At 45.2% G+C, this 12,945-nt stretch overlaps 1 protein-coding gene across 1 annotated transcript in view; it reads right to left on the bottom strand.

Annotated features, from left to right (window-relative positions):
- ACOXL (acyl-CoA oxidase like) overlaps nt 1-12,945 on the bottom strand; it is a 351,472-nt gene that overhangs the window by 67,235 nt on the left and 271,292 nt on the right. Inside the window, exon 16 of the mRNA XM_055327355.1 lies at nt 10,388-10,475. Coding sequence (XP_055183330.1) covers nt 10,388-10,475 — 88 coding nt within the window. The remainder of the gene's footprint in view (nt 1-10,387; nt 10,476-12,945) is intronic.

Raw genomic sequence — 12,945 nt, 5'->3', positions numbered from 1 at the left:
ACTCCTTTGAAATCTGTAGGAGCTGTGCCCGAAGAGGGGAGAGCATGGTGTAGCAGAGACTACATCTTTCTAGCAGGCAGCATGTCACTTTGGCCAGGCGCCGGATGGGGACAGCAGTGGGTCCTCCCTGCCATCTTGGAATCCTTAACCATAGTCTAAGCCATGGGAGTGACATGTGGATGACTGCTGCCAAGGGCTAAATGTGGGCACTTCCTGTGGGGAGCAGGGGCAGGCCGCGGGACAGGGCAAATCCTGTCTGCAGTGTCTAGGCCTTGGGAAGCAAGTGGCTCCCCTTTCTCCATGCCTGTGATATCACATGCCCATCTGATCTTCCTTCTCAGGGCTCTTCCCTGTCTGTGAAGCTGGTTATAAAAGAGAGCCAGCTGTGACCTCTGGCTCAGGTCTGGCACATAGTCACAAGAGGAAGCAGGCACACTTGTCACTGACTTCCCAGAGAGAGTCCTTTCAGCCTGGGCCAAACGTGACCATTCACTCAGCAAAAGATAAAAGCATAGCTCTAAGGAACCCCTCTCTCCGGAACTTGCAATCTTTCCATGGGTGGAGAGGCTGCCTACCCTCAGATAGATGGGGTACTCTCTTGCTTATTCAATGTGGCTCTCACCTCACCATGGCCAATGGGTGCTTACTAAGGTGTACACCAGTGGTGGCCACTATTTCCATATCTTCTCCCTGGCAGACAACCTTCCCCATGGGACTGCCCCATCCACTGCAGATCCCTTGTTGTAAAGATAACTCCAACCATGACACTCAGCTGGAGGTCACACTTAACCCCCTCACTGATCCACGAAGAGAATAGAAGTTGACAAGTTTTAGAAAAGCAAGAGCTGTGGACTCCAGATATAGCATTTCAATCAGGAAGATAATAGACATGATGGCTGTGAGCAATTGCCTGGGGTATGGCATCAACTCAGGTGTTCCATTTTGAGGGGTTTGCCTCCCAATTTAACATAATGCCATGCTCAGAACTTGGGTATCTCTATGTCCTCAGGCCTCTCTGCCATTCCCCATTGTAGGGTCTTACTCACAGGCCCCAGATTCCCCCCACACTGTACATATCCAGGCTGGATTTGGTCTTGTCTGCTCTAACTTGGTGCCAGACAGCCCAGCCCTCTCTGTACAATCCTTATGCTTCCTCCTACCTCACCCTTTGCCTCTCATCACTCTCAAGGTTCTGTAGATTATTTCCCTGTAACATCTCCCGAATGGCTCCCCGGCCCCTACCAGTCTTGCCACCAATGCTTCTCAGTTTGTATCCTCATAGCTGTGTGCTGGACACCCTGGCCTGGCCTCCCGTGGTCACAATTCACCTCCAAATCACAGCTGCATACTTTTCCTACAGCCCCAATCTGGTCATGCCTTCCCCTGTTCCACATCTTTCCCAGAGCCCCACTGACTGTGGAGGTTGACAGTGAAACCTCCCAGACTAGGCCTACGGAGGCCCTGTGGGATCCCGACTCTTGTTCCCAACGTGTACCCTGCACTTCAGACACACCAAATCACAAGTGCTCTCCCAAATCATCTATGAATTTCATGCTTCTCATTCTGCTCTTCCTTCTGCTTATAATGTCCTTTCCACCTTTGTAATATAGGTAAATCTTACTCATCCTTCAAAAGGCAAGGTCTCAAATGCTAACTGTCTTGCCAAGCACGTCATAGGGAGCCATGTGAACCCCATACTTAAGTATCTCCCAAGTTCTCTCAGAACATCTGGTCTATGGAGACTGTCATTCCAGCTCTGACTAATGCTCTTTGAGAGCAGGGGCCATTCCCTACTGGATATTGCATCTCCAGAACTTAACATAGTTCCTGGGCCACGGTAGGCCTTCAACACATTGGATGAGGAGGGCTGAAAAAGGAGTGAAGGAAGAGGGCTCTGCATCCATACTGTTTCTGAATGACAATGGAGTAGATGCTGGACTCAGGTAGGGCAGGACTAGATTTTAAATGCTTGTTCTTCATGGGACTGAGTTTGAGAGACAGAGCAAGGTTCCACTTCCATGGGACATCCCGCCATTTTGTCCCACAGTCTGAAGCAATACCTTCATCCTATTCCTTAGGAACACAGTCTTCATGTTCCTTGCAAGAATGACTAAAGCAAACCAAAGTCAAGTCCTCACAGCTTTAACTGGTCCTGTGAAGCTGGGACTTGAGGCATCTCTGGTGCATAGATCAGAACCCGAGTGTCTCCTTAATCAACTGCTGACAGAAGCTTTTTGTGTCAATTATCAGAAAAATTCAACCATCTGTCCATACCCCAGAATGGATTTGCATAAAATTTAATTTGTCTTAAACTTCTCAGGAATGAAGAACTATAAAATGTGCACAAGACAAGGAACTTTAATGTTATTGTATCCAGAAAGTGCATTACATAATAAGAAATAGCTATTTCTAACATTATAAAAAGTCATTTTTTCTTCCATGTTATGTTTTTGTGACTAGCTTACTTTCTGGTTCATGCACTTTGACCCTCGAGATCACAGCAAGAAGTGGTTAGACACCATCTATCTCTACCACATGAACTTTTTGTTCCACTCCTGGGCACAGAATACTTTTCACCTATAATTATAGAAATCTGGGGGAATTTCTTTATTTTCCAGGCTTCCAATTAAGAGAGATTTCCGAGTGCTTTTTCAGTGAAAAAAAAAAAAAGTTACAATAAAAAGCTTCCTCCGTCTCTACTTACCCTGATGTTAAATAAACTTTCCCTGGTGGGTTTTCAATGTCCACTTTGATAAGCAAATTAGGAATCCTACATGTCAGTAAAGGAAGGTGAATATTCTGATGAAAACCTTGCTGTTAGTTATCTTGTAATCACTTCCCTATCTAACACTCTAGGCCACTTTAAGTATATATTACAACTTGTTACTTGATTATATCTCAGGATCGAATGCTGCATTTTTTCCTCTTCAGTTCTCACATTTCTGAGTAAAAGCCATCATTTTCAAGTTAATAGGGCATTATGTTTTCTCTGCAAATAAAATCCCATAACTCTCAAGCAAAGAGAGAGGTAAATTCATAAAGAGGAGACACAGCACTATTTTTCCTCCTGACATTTGGGATCTACAATAGGTTAAAAATGATATTTTTATCTCTGGTGATTTATCAAACTCCAGATTCCATAAAAGATAAACAGATGCACTAAGGAAAGCATATATCATCTTAATGTTTCATTGTGACACTTTTGGTATCTGAAGAGCATGTATATTAAAGATCTCCCCTCCAAAAACTCAATAGTTCCTATGATTTATACAGTTATTTCTTGTTTTTAAAACACATTGAAGTGAGAACATGCCAAGAGACACCTTAAAAAAATGGTCACATTTGAAACATACAGATTATTTATAGACAAAAAAAAAAAAAAACAAACCCTGAGAGCTGAAAGAAAATCTGGTTGTCAACAGACAGTTGCTTTTTCTATGTTTTTTTCTGAGTTCATTTTGGTTTTTGTGTGGGTGGCTCATGTGAACTCAAAGGTTATTTGCTAAATGTTTTGTGAGATTAGAACATGTTGTCCTTTAAAATCTAAATTTAAATTTATGTTTGTTGCAAATATGTTTCACTTTAGAATATGGGATCATATTTTTAAAATAGAAAATCATACCTAGAACTGCTATGATCAGACAAGGGTTCCTTGTGTGATTATCCTATTTTTATTCACAGTTTAGAAGGTATTATTCTTAATCATATTCCTAGCAGGAAAACTCACAGTACAGAGTTCGGCCGTAAAAATGGTTTCTTTTTTACTTTTGTGTTGCCTTCACCCGCCAGTTTGGGTACTAATTAATCTTATTTTGAAACTACTTAGGTGCCAGAAGCTGTAAAGTCAGTGTGTACTGCATATCAGATCTTTGTAGTACAAATATAAGGTACATTTTCAATTATAGGATGGGGAAAAAAGGAGACCCTCACCACAAGCACGTTTAAGGTGGGGAGGGCTTCTTTTTTGTGCCTCTTTAGCAATGCTGAGTAACCAGATTCAGATCCAAGCAACATGTATGGGTCCCACAAGGTGGGCAATCAGCTGGGATTTGAATCCTCCTTCTGCTGTGTGACACTGGGCAACTTACTTCATCTCTCTGTGCTTAGTTTCCTCAGATGGAAATTGGATAGACAGTGGCCCCTTCCTCACTGCTTCAGTTGAGGGATTAATTAATATTCCCGCCACAACATTTTGCACAGGGCTGGAAACACTGAGCCCTCCCTACATGTTAGCTGTCCTCATGATTATAGGACCCTAGTGCTTCCTCACATGATTTTTCATTTAATCCCCACAGAAAATCTGTGAGATAGAAAATATAAGATGCACTACTTGGAGACAAACTTGGTAAGAGTAGTGAAAAAGCAGTACAGGCCAACTTTAACATAGGAAAGTATGTGTTAAATAAATATACAAAGAAAAATCTCCAAATGTTCAAGAAGGCTGTGACTCCCAGCCTCTGGTGTTTATCTGTGGGAAGGAAAGCCCTTGGAGAGTTGGTGGTGGGAGGGTTTCCCTCAATATCTGATGCCTAGAAAGCTCTGCTGAGCAGTGCTTTAGGGTTAGCCAGCCTGAGGGCGAAGTCCTAGCTCCACAGCTTAGCTGGATGTGATCCTAGGCAATTGGTTTCTCCTCTGAGCCAGTTTCTCCATGGCCTCTGTCAGCATGTCTGGAGATGGAAGAAATGACAATGGCTCTGGTACAGGGGAAGGCTTCAACAGATGGAGGCTGCAGTGATTCTTATAGTCGGCCAAGATGCTGGCGCTCCAGAGATAAGTGACATTTTATTAGCATCTGGGTCAGGTACTGCAGCTAAATTCTGTTCGTAATAGTCTTCTCCACAGAACAGATATTATCCAAGAGTTAGACTTTGCTTTTTCCACGTGTCCCCTTCTTCCCAGTGCAACAGAATCCTCAGGTCATTTGTCATAAAACAATTTCATAAGTTGTCACCTCCTTCAAAGAAGGGTTAGCAGAGTCCTCTCAAGATGGCTTTCTTAGTGACATAGTCCCAAGGGGGTGATTCGGGGCCTCAGGGGCTCAGACTTTCTAGCAAGGCCAGTGTGACAGCATTTCTTGGGTGAACAGTACTTGGGGTCTCTGGGTTGGGCTTATCCAAACTGCAGATTTACTTATGGAGCCATGTGGAGAAGGCAAGGATGGGTGGGTGGCGGGGGGGGGGTGGGTGGGTGGGGGAGAAACCCCAGCATTTTAATGACAGGAGCAACCTTTATGATGCTGAAGAACTATTCTGTGGATTCACAGAAGCCTGGGAGCCACGCTTCATCTCACCCAGCTTCCCAGAACAGGAAAGGCTAGGAATGTGGTATGATGCTGGGCAGTCTGCATCGTAGAACTTTCTCTTCCTGTGTCCATTTGCTCATGAAACTAGTGCTGCATGCTCTGCCAAGGGTTGGCATGCAGCAACACTTCAAATTCAGTTGCATTTCTTCTTTTCTTTTTTGTAAGAGCCACCATCTACATTAGCCCAAAGTAGCCCGATGCTCCTACTTAAAATGGTCTCCATTTCATTGGGTGCCTCCCTCAGCAAGAGCCTCCACTCTCATCTCTGTGCCTTGGAGCAATCTTGTGCCGGCTCAGGGAAGGCGAGGTCTCACTTTCTTTTCTCCAGGTTTGTTGCCACTGCCTGGCATTCCAGACAGTCCCTCTCTGCCATCCCAGACTTTGGGCTTTAGAGACCTGGCACCTCCTGCAGAGGAGGTCACGTGCTCTGAAGTGGGGGGGGGGGCCTCAACTCTCCACTGAAATTTTTGCTCTCAGGAGCTAATGGGTCTAATGTTCAGCCGCGTGATCTGACAGAGGGAACAAAGCTGGAGATGGTCCTTCTCTTCCCCAGTGTTGGGGTTGCCAAGATGCTGATGCAAATCATGCCTGCCCATTCTTGGCTCTCTAGATGCCCTCAACTGCTTCTCCCACCTACATATTTAAGGGGTGCTAGATGAAGAGGAAGGCCAGCATCCGGGGCAGCAGTACCCAAAGCTCCTCCCTCCCACCTCTGACCACCTGTCAGGGTGCACTAGGACTGCTTCTAAAGATCATCCTACTCAGAGAGTCCCTATGGGGAAAAAAAGGCACACAGGTCGTCCCAGCCAACACAATACCTGTGGTACCTCTTCTCCTTCCCCACCTGCCAGACCTCCATCCCCAGCAACAATAGCAAAACACACTGGAGAATTCTGTATTTGAATAAGATGTGTTGACTTTCAACTTTGGTTCCACCCCAGGGGGGCAGGTTTGCTCTTCAAGTGCAGAGGATTTAGGGTGTTGGGGCACTTCTGTCGTTGAATGTAAGGCGAGTGACAAGGACCTAAATTCACACGGATTCCTGGATGAAGTTATGGCATTTTATTTTTCTGAGCTGGAATAATGAAATGCACATTCAGTGAGGTGGTAAGTATATTCCCACAGTTTCCTGGAAGATCAATGCCAAAGTTAAAATGAAATCAAGGTGAATGTAGTTTGTTTAAAGCCTAGCCCCATTAACAATGGTGACAAAAAGTGCTGATCCCATGAAGAATACTGGAACAAGCACTCGCGGATAAAATACCAAAATAATGCTTTAATAACACATATGATCACATTTTTGTTAACAAAGGAAGTCTTGTTTGGAAACAAATCATCCCTGAGAGAAGTCTGAAGTTAACCCTCTGATAGGCAGAAAGCCACACTATTTATATATTCTAATCATAATTACAATGTGCTCTTAATGAGAACATTCTAAATTATTAGTCATGTTAGTAAGAACCAGGAAAAGGACTTCTGTAGCATAATGAGAACACTTTACAGGCTTAGAGAAGGGAAAAACCAAGAGACAGTTCTGCATGGAGCTGGAGAGTGGTAGATGTAATTTATTTAATAAAAGTGCTTAGTTTCTCTTTTTTGTTTAGGAATCGGTACACCCTTAGGGGTTCAGACAGCACTGTGCTTCAGAACTGCTCTTTCTAGGGCAAGATAAAAATGTGTATCACAGAAAAATAACAATTTATCATTGTAACGGTTACATCCCACTTCAGAAACCACTAGAGACTGCTTAACATTTTTATTTCAAACATGGCTTTCCCAAGTCTTGAGGTGACAACGGATACTGATGCCAGGAGGCATTTTTTCCATTTGTTCCTAATAAAAATGGCTAGATTCTGAGTTCATTTTCATCTGGGGTGACGTTAAGGTCTGTGCTTTCGCAGACTGATCCTTCCCTTCTCTCCTTTGTGCTCTTTCTTTGAAAGTCTCCAAAGGCAGCATCTGGACCGGGTCACCGAAGACAGATGGGCTCCTTCTACTTCTTCTCCCATCCCCTGGGGACCTCTGGCAGAGGCGCAGCACGCTATTTAAATGTAATGATATGCCGCCTGCATTGTCCTTGCGCACTGAGCGCTGGCGCATTCCTACCATGAGAGCCCATCCTGTGTCTGTTCAGGTCTCCTCATTACGGATGGCTTTCTCTATCTCCAAACATTCCTGGGATTTCTAGATGCTGTCATTGAACTAATTCTTATTATTTTTAGCCTGTCACTTTATACAGGCAAAATGTCTTCCTCTGACACCGAAGGGGGCCAATTTCCTGAAAATGATCACTTTTGCTACTGTGGTTATTAACCGATAAGAGGCAGGGAGTCAATTTAGATTTATTTTGTGCTGCAGCAATATTAAATTCTTGATGTTTCCTGCCAGTGTTAGACTTCCTAGTCTTACAAGTTAGGCTGGTACCTAACTTGCCTAATTGTTCTCTTGTTTTCACTCTTAACAAACAAGGATCTAAATGTTCCACTTCAGTAATGGCAACTACTCAGTTTTCATAGCGTAGTAATTAACAGTGGTAAAAAATGTTTATTGAACCCTAACTATGGATCTGGTGCTAAGATAAGGGCTTTTGAGTATATTCTCAATAGCCCCATGAGGTAAATACCACCTTATCTCCATTTTATAAATGAAGATGAGACTAAAGCTCCGAGAGGTTGATTAATTCACTCACAGTCACACAGCAGGGTAGAGGTAAATAAAGCCTCTGCATTCAGTTAACCTGACTCTGGAGCCCGAGTTCCCAACCCTCACGCTAAACTTAATTATGCTCTCAACAGATGGGATGAGTGGTTCAAGGCGTAATGGTCAGTGTTTCCAAGGCAAAGGCATGAGTTCAGTGATTCTTTGATGCCCCCCTTTTGAATTTAATACCATCTCTTAATGTTTAGAAGTGTTTCACCTGGGGTTCCACATGGTTCCTGTTCATGTTCTGGAAAGGGTAATATCTGCAGCCAGTCCACAGAGGAACAGAGGGAGGAGCCCAAGCATCTCTGAGTGCAAAGCCATAAATGTCTACGCAGAGTAAAGAAGGTGGCCTGGGACGTAACTGCCATCAGTAAAGGTGCCTCGTGTGCTGCTCTATATCCCAAGTATGTTTTAGCCCCATCAACAAATCAGAAAAAATAACCCACCAACAGAGAAGTGGTTTGTATAAATTCCTTAGGGAGTGAAGCTGGGGCTGAGCACACCAGGACAGTCCAGGAAGCAGAAAACCTGTGGTCTCCAGGACCCAGCCTTGGTGGCAGGCAGGCCAGCACAGACACTCAGATGCTCCTCCAAGAGTTGTCCGGACAGCCCAACCTTCTGCAACATTATGACTGTAACTAAATTCCACATGGAGATTTCCCCACAGGACGGAGCCTGTATGGATGATTTAGCAAGTTGGGGTTTTATTCGTAATGAATAAACTGGCATTCTGGTTTATAGAGCTGTCACCTTTGAGTTTGATTAAGGAGAGGCAATTCCCCTGAGCCTCATATGCTGTGGATGTGCAGACAAATGAAAATTTCTGGATGCACAGATGAGGGAACGAAATCCCATGCCCCAGTGACCTGTGGGGAGGGAATCTTTCGCTCTTCCTCTGCCCCTCTGAGACCCACTCTGTGTTCCTCCTTTCACTCCCCAGGGAGAAGGGGCAAATCAACTCAAGTCTGGGGTGCTAATGAGGCTGTGGTTATAAAAGAATGTGGTCGCTGTGTAGAAAGGCTGCTCCTTGGGTATGATGCCCTCAGACCCCATGAGGAACCTGTGCTCCTGGCACATTCACTTGCATATTCTTATTCCTGTCCATACTCTTGAGCAATGTGTCATGAGGCTCACCAGGTCCCAAGCACTGGACCGTGCCTTGAGGGAGAAGAGAGGCCAGGCTCAGTCTACTCACCCCAATATGGCTCTTGTCAGCTCTCAGGGAGGGGCCTGGGCAGCCCCACAGTGATAAATAACATGGCTCTCTGCTCTCCTGCTACTGCCTGGTTGGGGAAGGAGGGTGGTGGCCAGGCTGTGAGGTGGGTGGGATGTAGGCACTTCAGGGTGGCTGGCTTGACTCCTAACAGAACCCGTCCAGGAATTCCACCCCATAAGATGGTGCCCTGAGGACATACCAGGATTGGAAGCTCGGCCCCAGAGTTATGATGGGACCAAATCTGACCCTGCCTTCCCAGGGCCAGCAGTAAACTTGGTGTGATGGAAAACCTCACATGGCAAACAAGCACAGCAAAAGCCTTTTTCTTTTAAGACACCCCCCCCCCCGCCATGGAATAAGAGTATACAATGAATGAACGAATGATTCTTGATGCTACACAAAATGTTCAAGGATAATTTGTCATGTCTTGATAGATCTTACTTTGTTTTCAAAGTTTCATTTTATTTTATGTGATTTGGGTTTGTTGAGGTCAAAATGGACACTCAGGTTATTCTCAGTGTTGGCACTTCTGACATCTAGGCAGGATGACTGTGCTATAGGTGCTGTCCACAGCCTTTGGAGTGTTCAGCAGAATCCCTGGCCTCTATCTTCCAGCAACCTCTGCTGGGTTGTGCCAACAAACAATGTCTCCAAACATCACTAAATGTTCCCAGGAGGGCGCAATCACCTCTGGTTGAGAACCACAGCTTTAAAAGGCTGAACCAGTTTCTCACTAATTCGAGGATTTGGTTTAAGCAGTTAGCTGCAGTACTTGATATTCTTCGGTCAGCAATCCTATTAAAACTCCCTCCCTTTATCTGTGTGTGCACCCTCTGGTTTGTTTGCTTGGGAATGGCAGTCCCTATTGGGCAGAGGGCCACTGCTGCGAGGGCCGCCACTTGCCAGCTGGCTCTTAACAAGCCAGCGCTCTTGGCAGCTGTCGGGTAGTGTTAGATGCCCTTTTCCTGGAGTTTAGCATTGGGTTTTGTGGGTGTCATTTAGTCAGTGTCCTTGGTAAGTTGGGGGTTAAGTTATTTTGGGCCTCTACATTCAACACAAGGGCTCTGACTGGTATGGGGACTGTCCTTCATCTGCAGTCTTATTCCCAGATAACTTGCAGCCCTCCTAGCTGCCCAAGTACAAACATTCAATGAGAGCCAACTGACCTCTGTGAATGTGTGCCAGAGACAAGGAGGCAACATGATGAAGACACGAGTTCCAGGCACTGAAAAAGTCCTCTTTTTTGGTCATCACCTGTCAAATCGACAGAATAAAAATAACTACTGGTGATCTCCTCAGAGAAGAGAACTCAGAAGCAAGGCAGATGACAAATGTGCACATTTTTAGTACAACTGTAAGCCTGGGTATGTTGCAAGGCTGGCCTCTACGCCCCACAGAAGCTATTTGTTGGATGAAGAAATGCCGTAAATGTACTGAGTCCAGTTCATATGTTTATAGCGATTCCTCACCCATATCAAACACGGCCACTGCCAGCTGCCAATTCTTGAGGTGTAACAGGCATTCAGGAAACAATGTGAAGGGGAGAGTGCAGCGACAGATAAAGTGACACTGTGTTAATTGGGCCACTCACCGCCTGAAGATCTGTGAATACCAGAACTAACTCCATAAATCTAATCTGCAGCAAAACTAACCTGCCCTCATTCCCCTCGCCCTTCCATTGTAGGCAGGTACATCATCTTCAAGCTGTTTCTTAAATGCCTTCGAGGTCTTCACAACTGGCTTCCGGCAGCGGCCATGTCTGATGTGCATGAGGGGCTCACACCAGCACGCGCAGTTCACTCACAGCACCTCCACGTTATCCATCCATCTGACGGGTCCCCTTAGCAGGTCTACTCTGTGTAAGATGGTCTTTCAATCACTCTAATGAAGGGAGTTGTTTTGCTGCATGTTTTTTTTTTTTTTTAAGTTGGCCAGAAGTGAGGCACTGTATCTCGGAGAAGATAAGAATGAAGAAAATGCACAAAGAGAAAGATGCCAAATCACGCAGCTGGCAGTTAGTCATTTAGGTGGAGCTAAGGGCAGATTTTTATCTGACCAGAGAGAGTGTTAAATTTGTCACTTCTGACTTTTCTGTTTCTTCTTACCTTTTTTTGTTTTGTTTTGTTTCAAAAACCTAACAGTTTGATATTTAAAATTTCAGCACTTTGGCCAAAGAAATAACACTCAGAAAGTTGGATTCTGTGCATCTGCTTCCCATTTGTTTTAAACTTACACACCGAGCTCTATGGTTGGAAAGTAACCTGCCTCCTGCAGCTCCATAGCTCCTGCAGAGCCTGGAGGACTGGCTTTGTCAAAGTCCTCCTACAACAGAGTGCTTTGTGTTGCAGTGGAAAAACAGCACTGCGGAAAGCCTCTACTCATGTATAATTTAGCATGATTACCTGGGGCAGCAGGCACAGTTTGGAGGACCATGTCACACATGTCTTGGAGTCCCCACCTAACTGAGGCATCTCATGACAGTCAAGGGAGAGGATGATGTCTGTATTGCTCCCTGAATCAATATCCCTCTGTACTGGTATTGAAATGACAGCTGAAAAGGTGTGGGAGAGAATGCCATTCCCAAGGAACAGGCTATAGAACATCTTTGGCAGAGGTGAGGACAAGAGCTGGCCAAACACTCCTGTCTCAAAGCTCTACCCACCACACTGTAGATGAAAACGCTGGGAAATCCATGCTGGAGCCTGGTGGACAGACTCTCCTAAACATGTGTAGGCTGCCCTCCACCATTGGATGGGAAGGAGAGTGGAAGGGTAAGATATTGTGCAGATGTGTCCAAACAGAACTGAGGGCACTCTTAAATTTTTAAAAAACTGAGCATATACAGTGGAGTCTTTTACTGGACAGATCTAGAGAGAACCAGCAACAGACAATTGGCTGGACAAGGTAGACCCTGTATGAGGATGGTACTTCAGATGAGAAAATGCTACAGAGGGCCCTTTACAAAACTTGCTGTAACCCTCAAAAAGTATAAGACAGGGGATCCCTGGGTGGCTCAGCGGTTCAGTGCCTGCCTTCGGCCCAGGGCGTGATCCTGGAGTCCCGGGATCGAGTCTCGCATCGGGCTCCCTGCATGGAGCCTGTTTCTCCCTCTGCCTGTGTCTCTGCCTCTCTCCCTCTCTCTCTCTCACTCTCTCTGTGTGTGTGTCTATCATGAGTAAATAAATAAAATCTTTTTTTTTTCCAAAAAGTATAAGACAAAAAAAAAAAAGGCCATTTCAAGTTTTCAAGTTAAGGAGAAAGGCCCTTGAAGGCCTGCCAGCCTGCTCCTAAGTGCTTTTCCTTATATGTCAGCATCACAGTGCTGCAGCGGAACCCACTTGGACAGGTTGTAAGTACACTTATCCCTGCTGGCAACTGTCCCCTTGTACCCCACTCCAGATAGGAAGGCTGGCATGATTCACCCTCCAGTGAAGGATGGGACCCATGACTTGGAACATGTTGAGAGAAAGGCAGATGCCCAGGAAAGTGACAGACTGACTGAGAATTGGCAAGAAATAATAGACTGAAGTCAACTGGAAGCTGCACAGTCCACACAGTCAGGTGGGGCAGCCCGGAACAGTGTGTGGGCTCACTATAAAGTGATCAAAACAAGCAGATCAGAAGGTCAAACTCTGGTTCAACCTTTAGGTGCAGACTCAATGTGAACTCTGGAGTGTCAATGCCCACAATTGTAACCCAGCTGATAATTGCCTATGCGATGTAC

The sequence above is a fragment of the Nyctereutes procyonoides genome, unplaced genomic scaffold (assembly GCF_905146905.1).
Source record: "Nyctereutes procyonoides isolate TBG_1078 unplaced genomic scaffold, NYPRO_anot_genome, whole genome shotgun sequence".
Lineage (NCBI taxonomy): Eukaryota > Metazoa > Chordata > Mammalia > Carnivora > Canidae > Nyctereutes > Nyctereutes procyonoides.
This window is presented reverse-complemented; position numbering and strand designations above follow the sequence as displayed.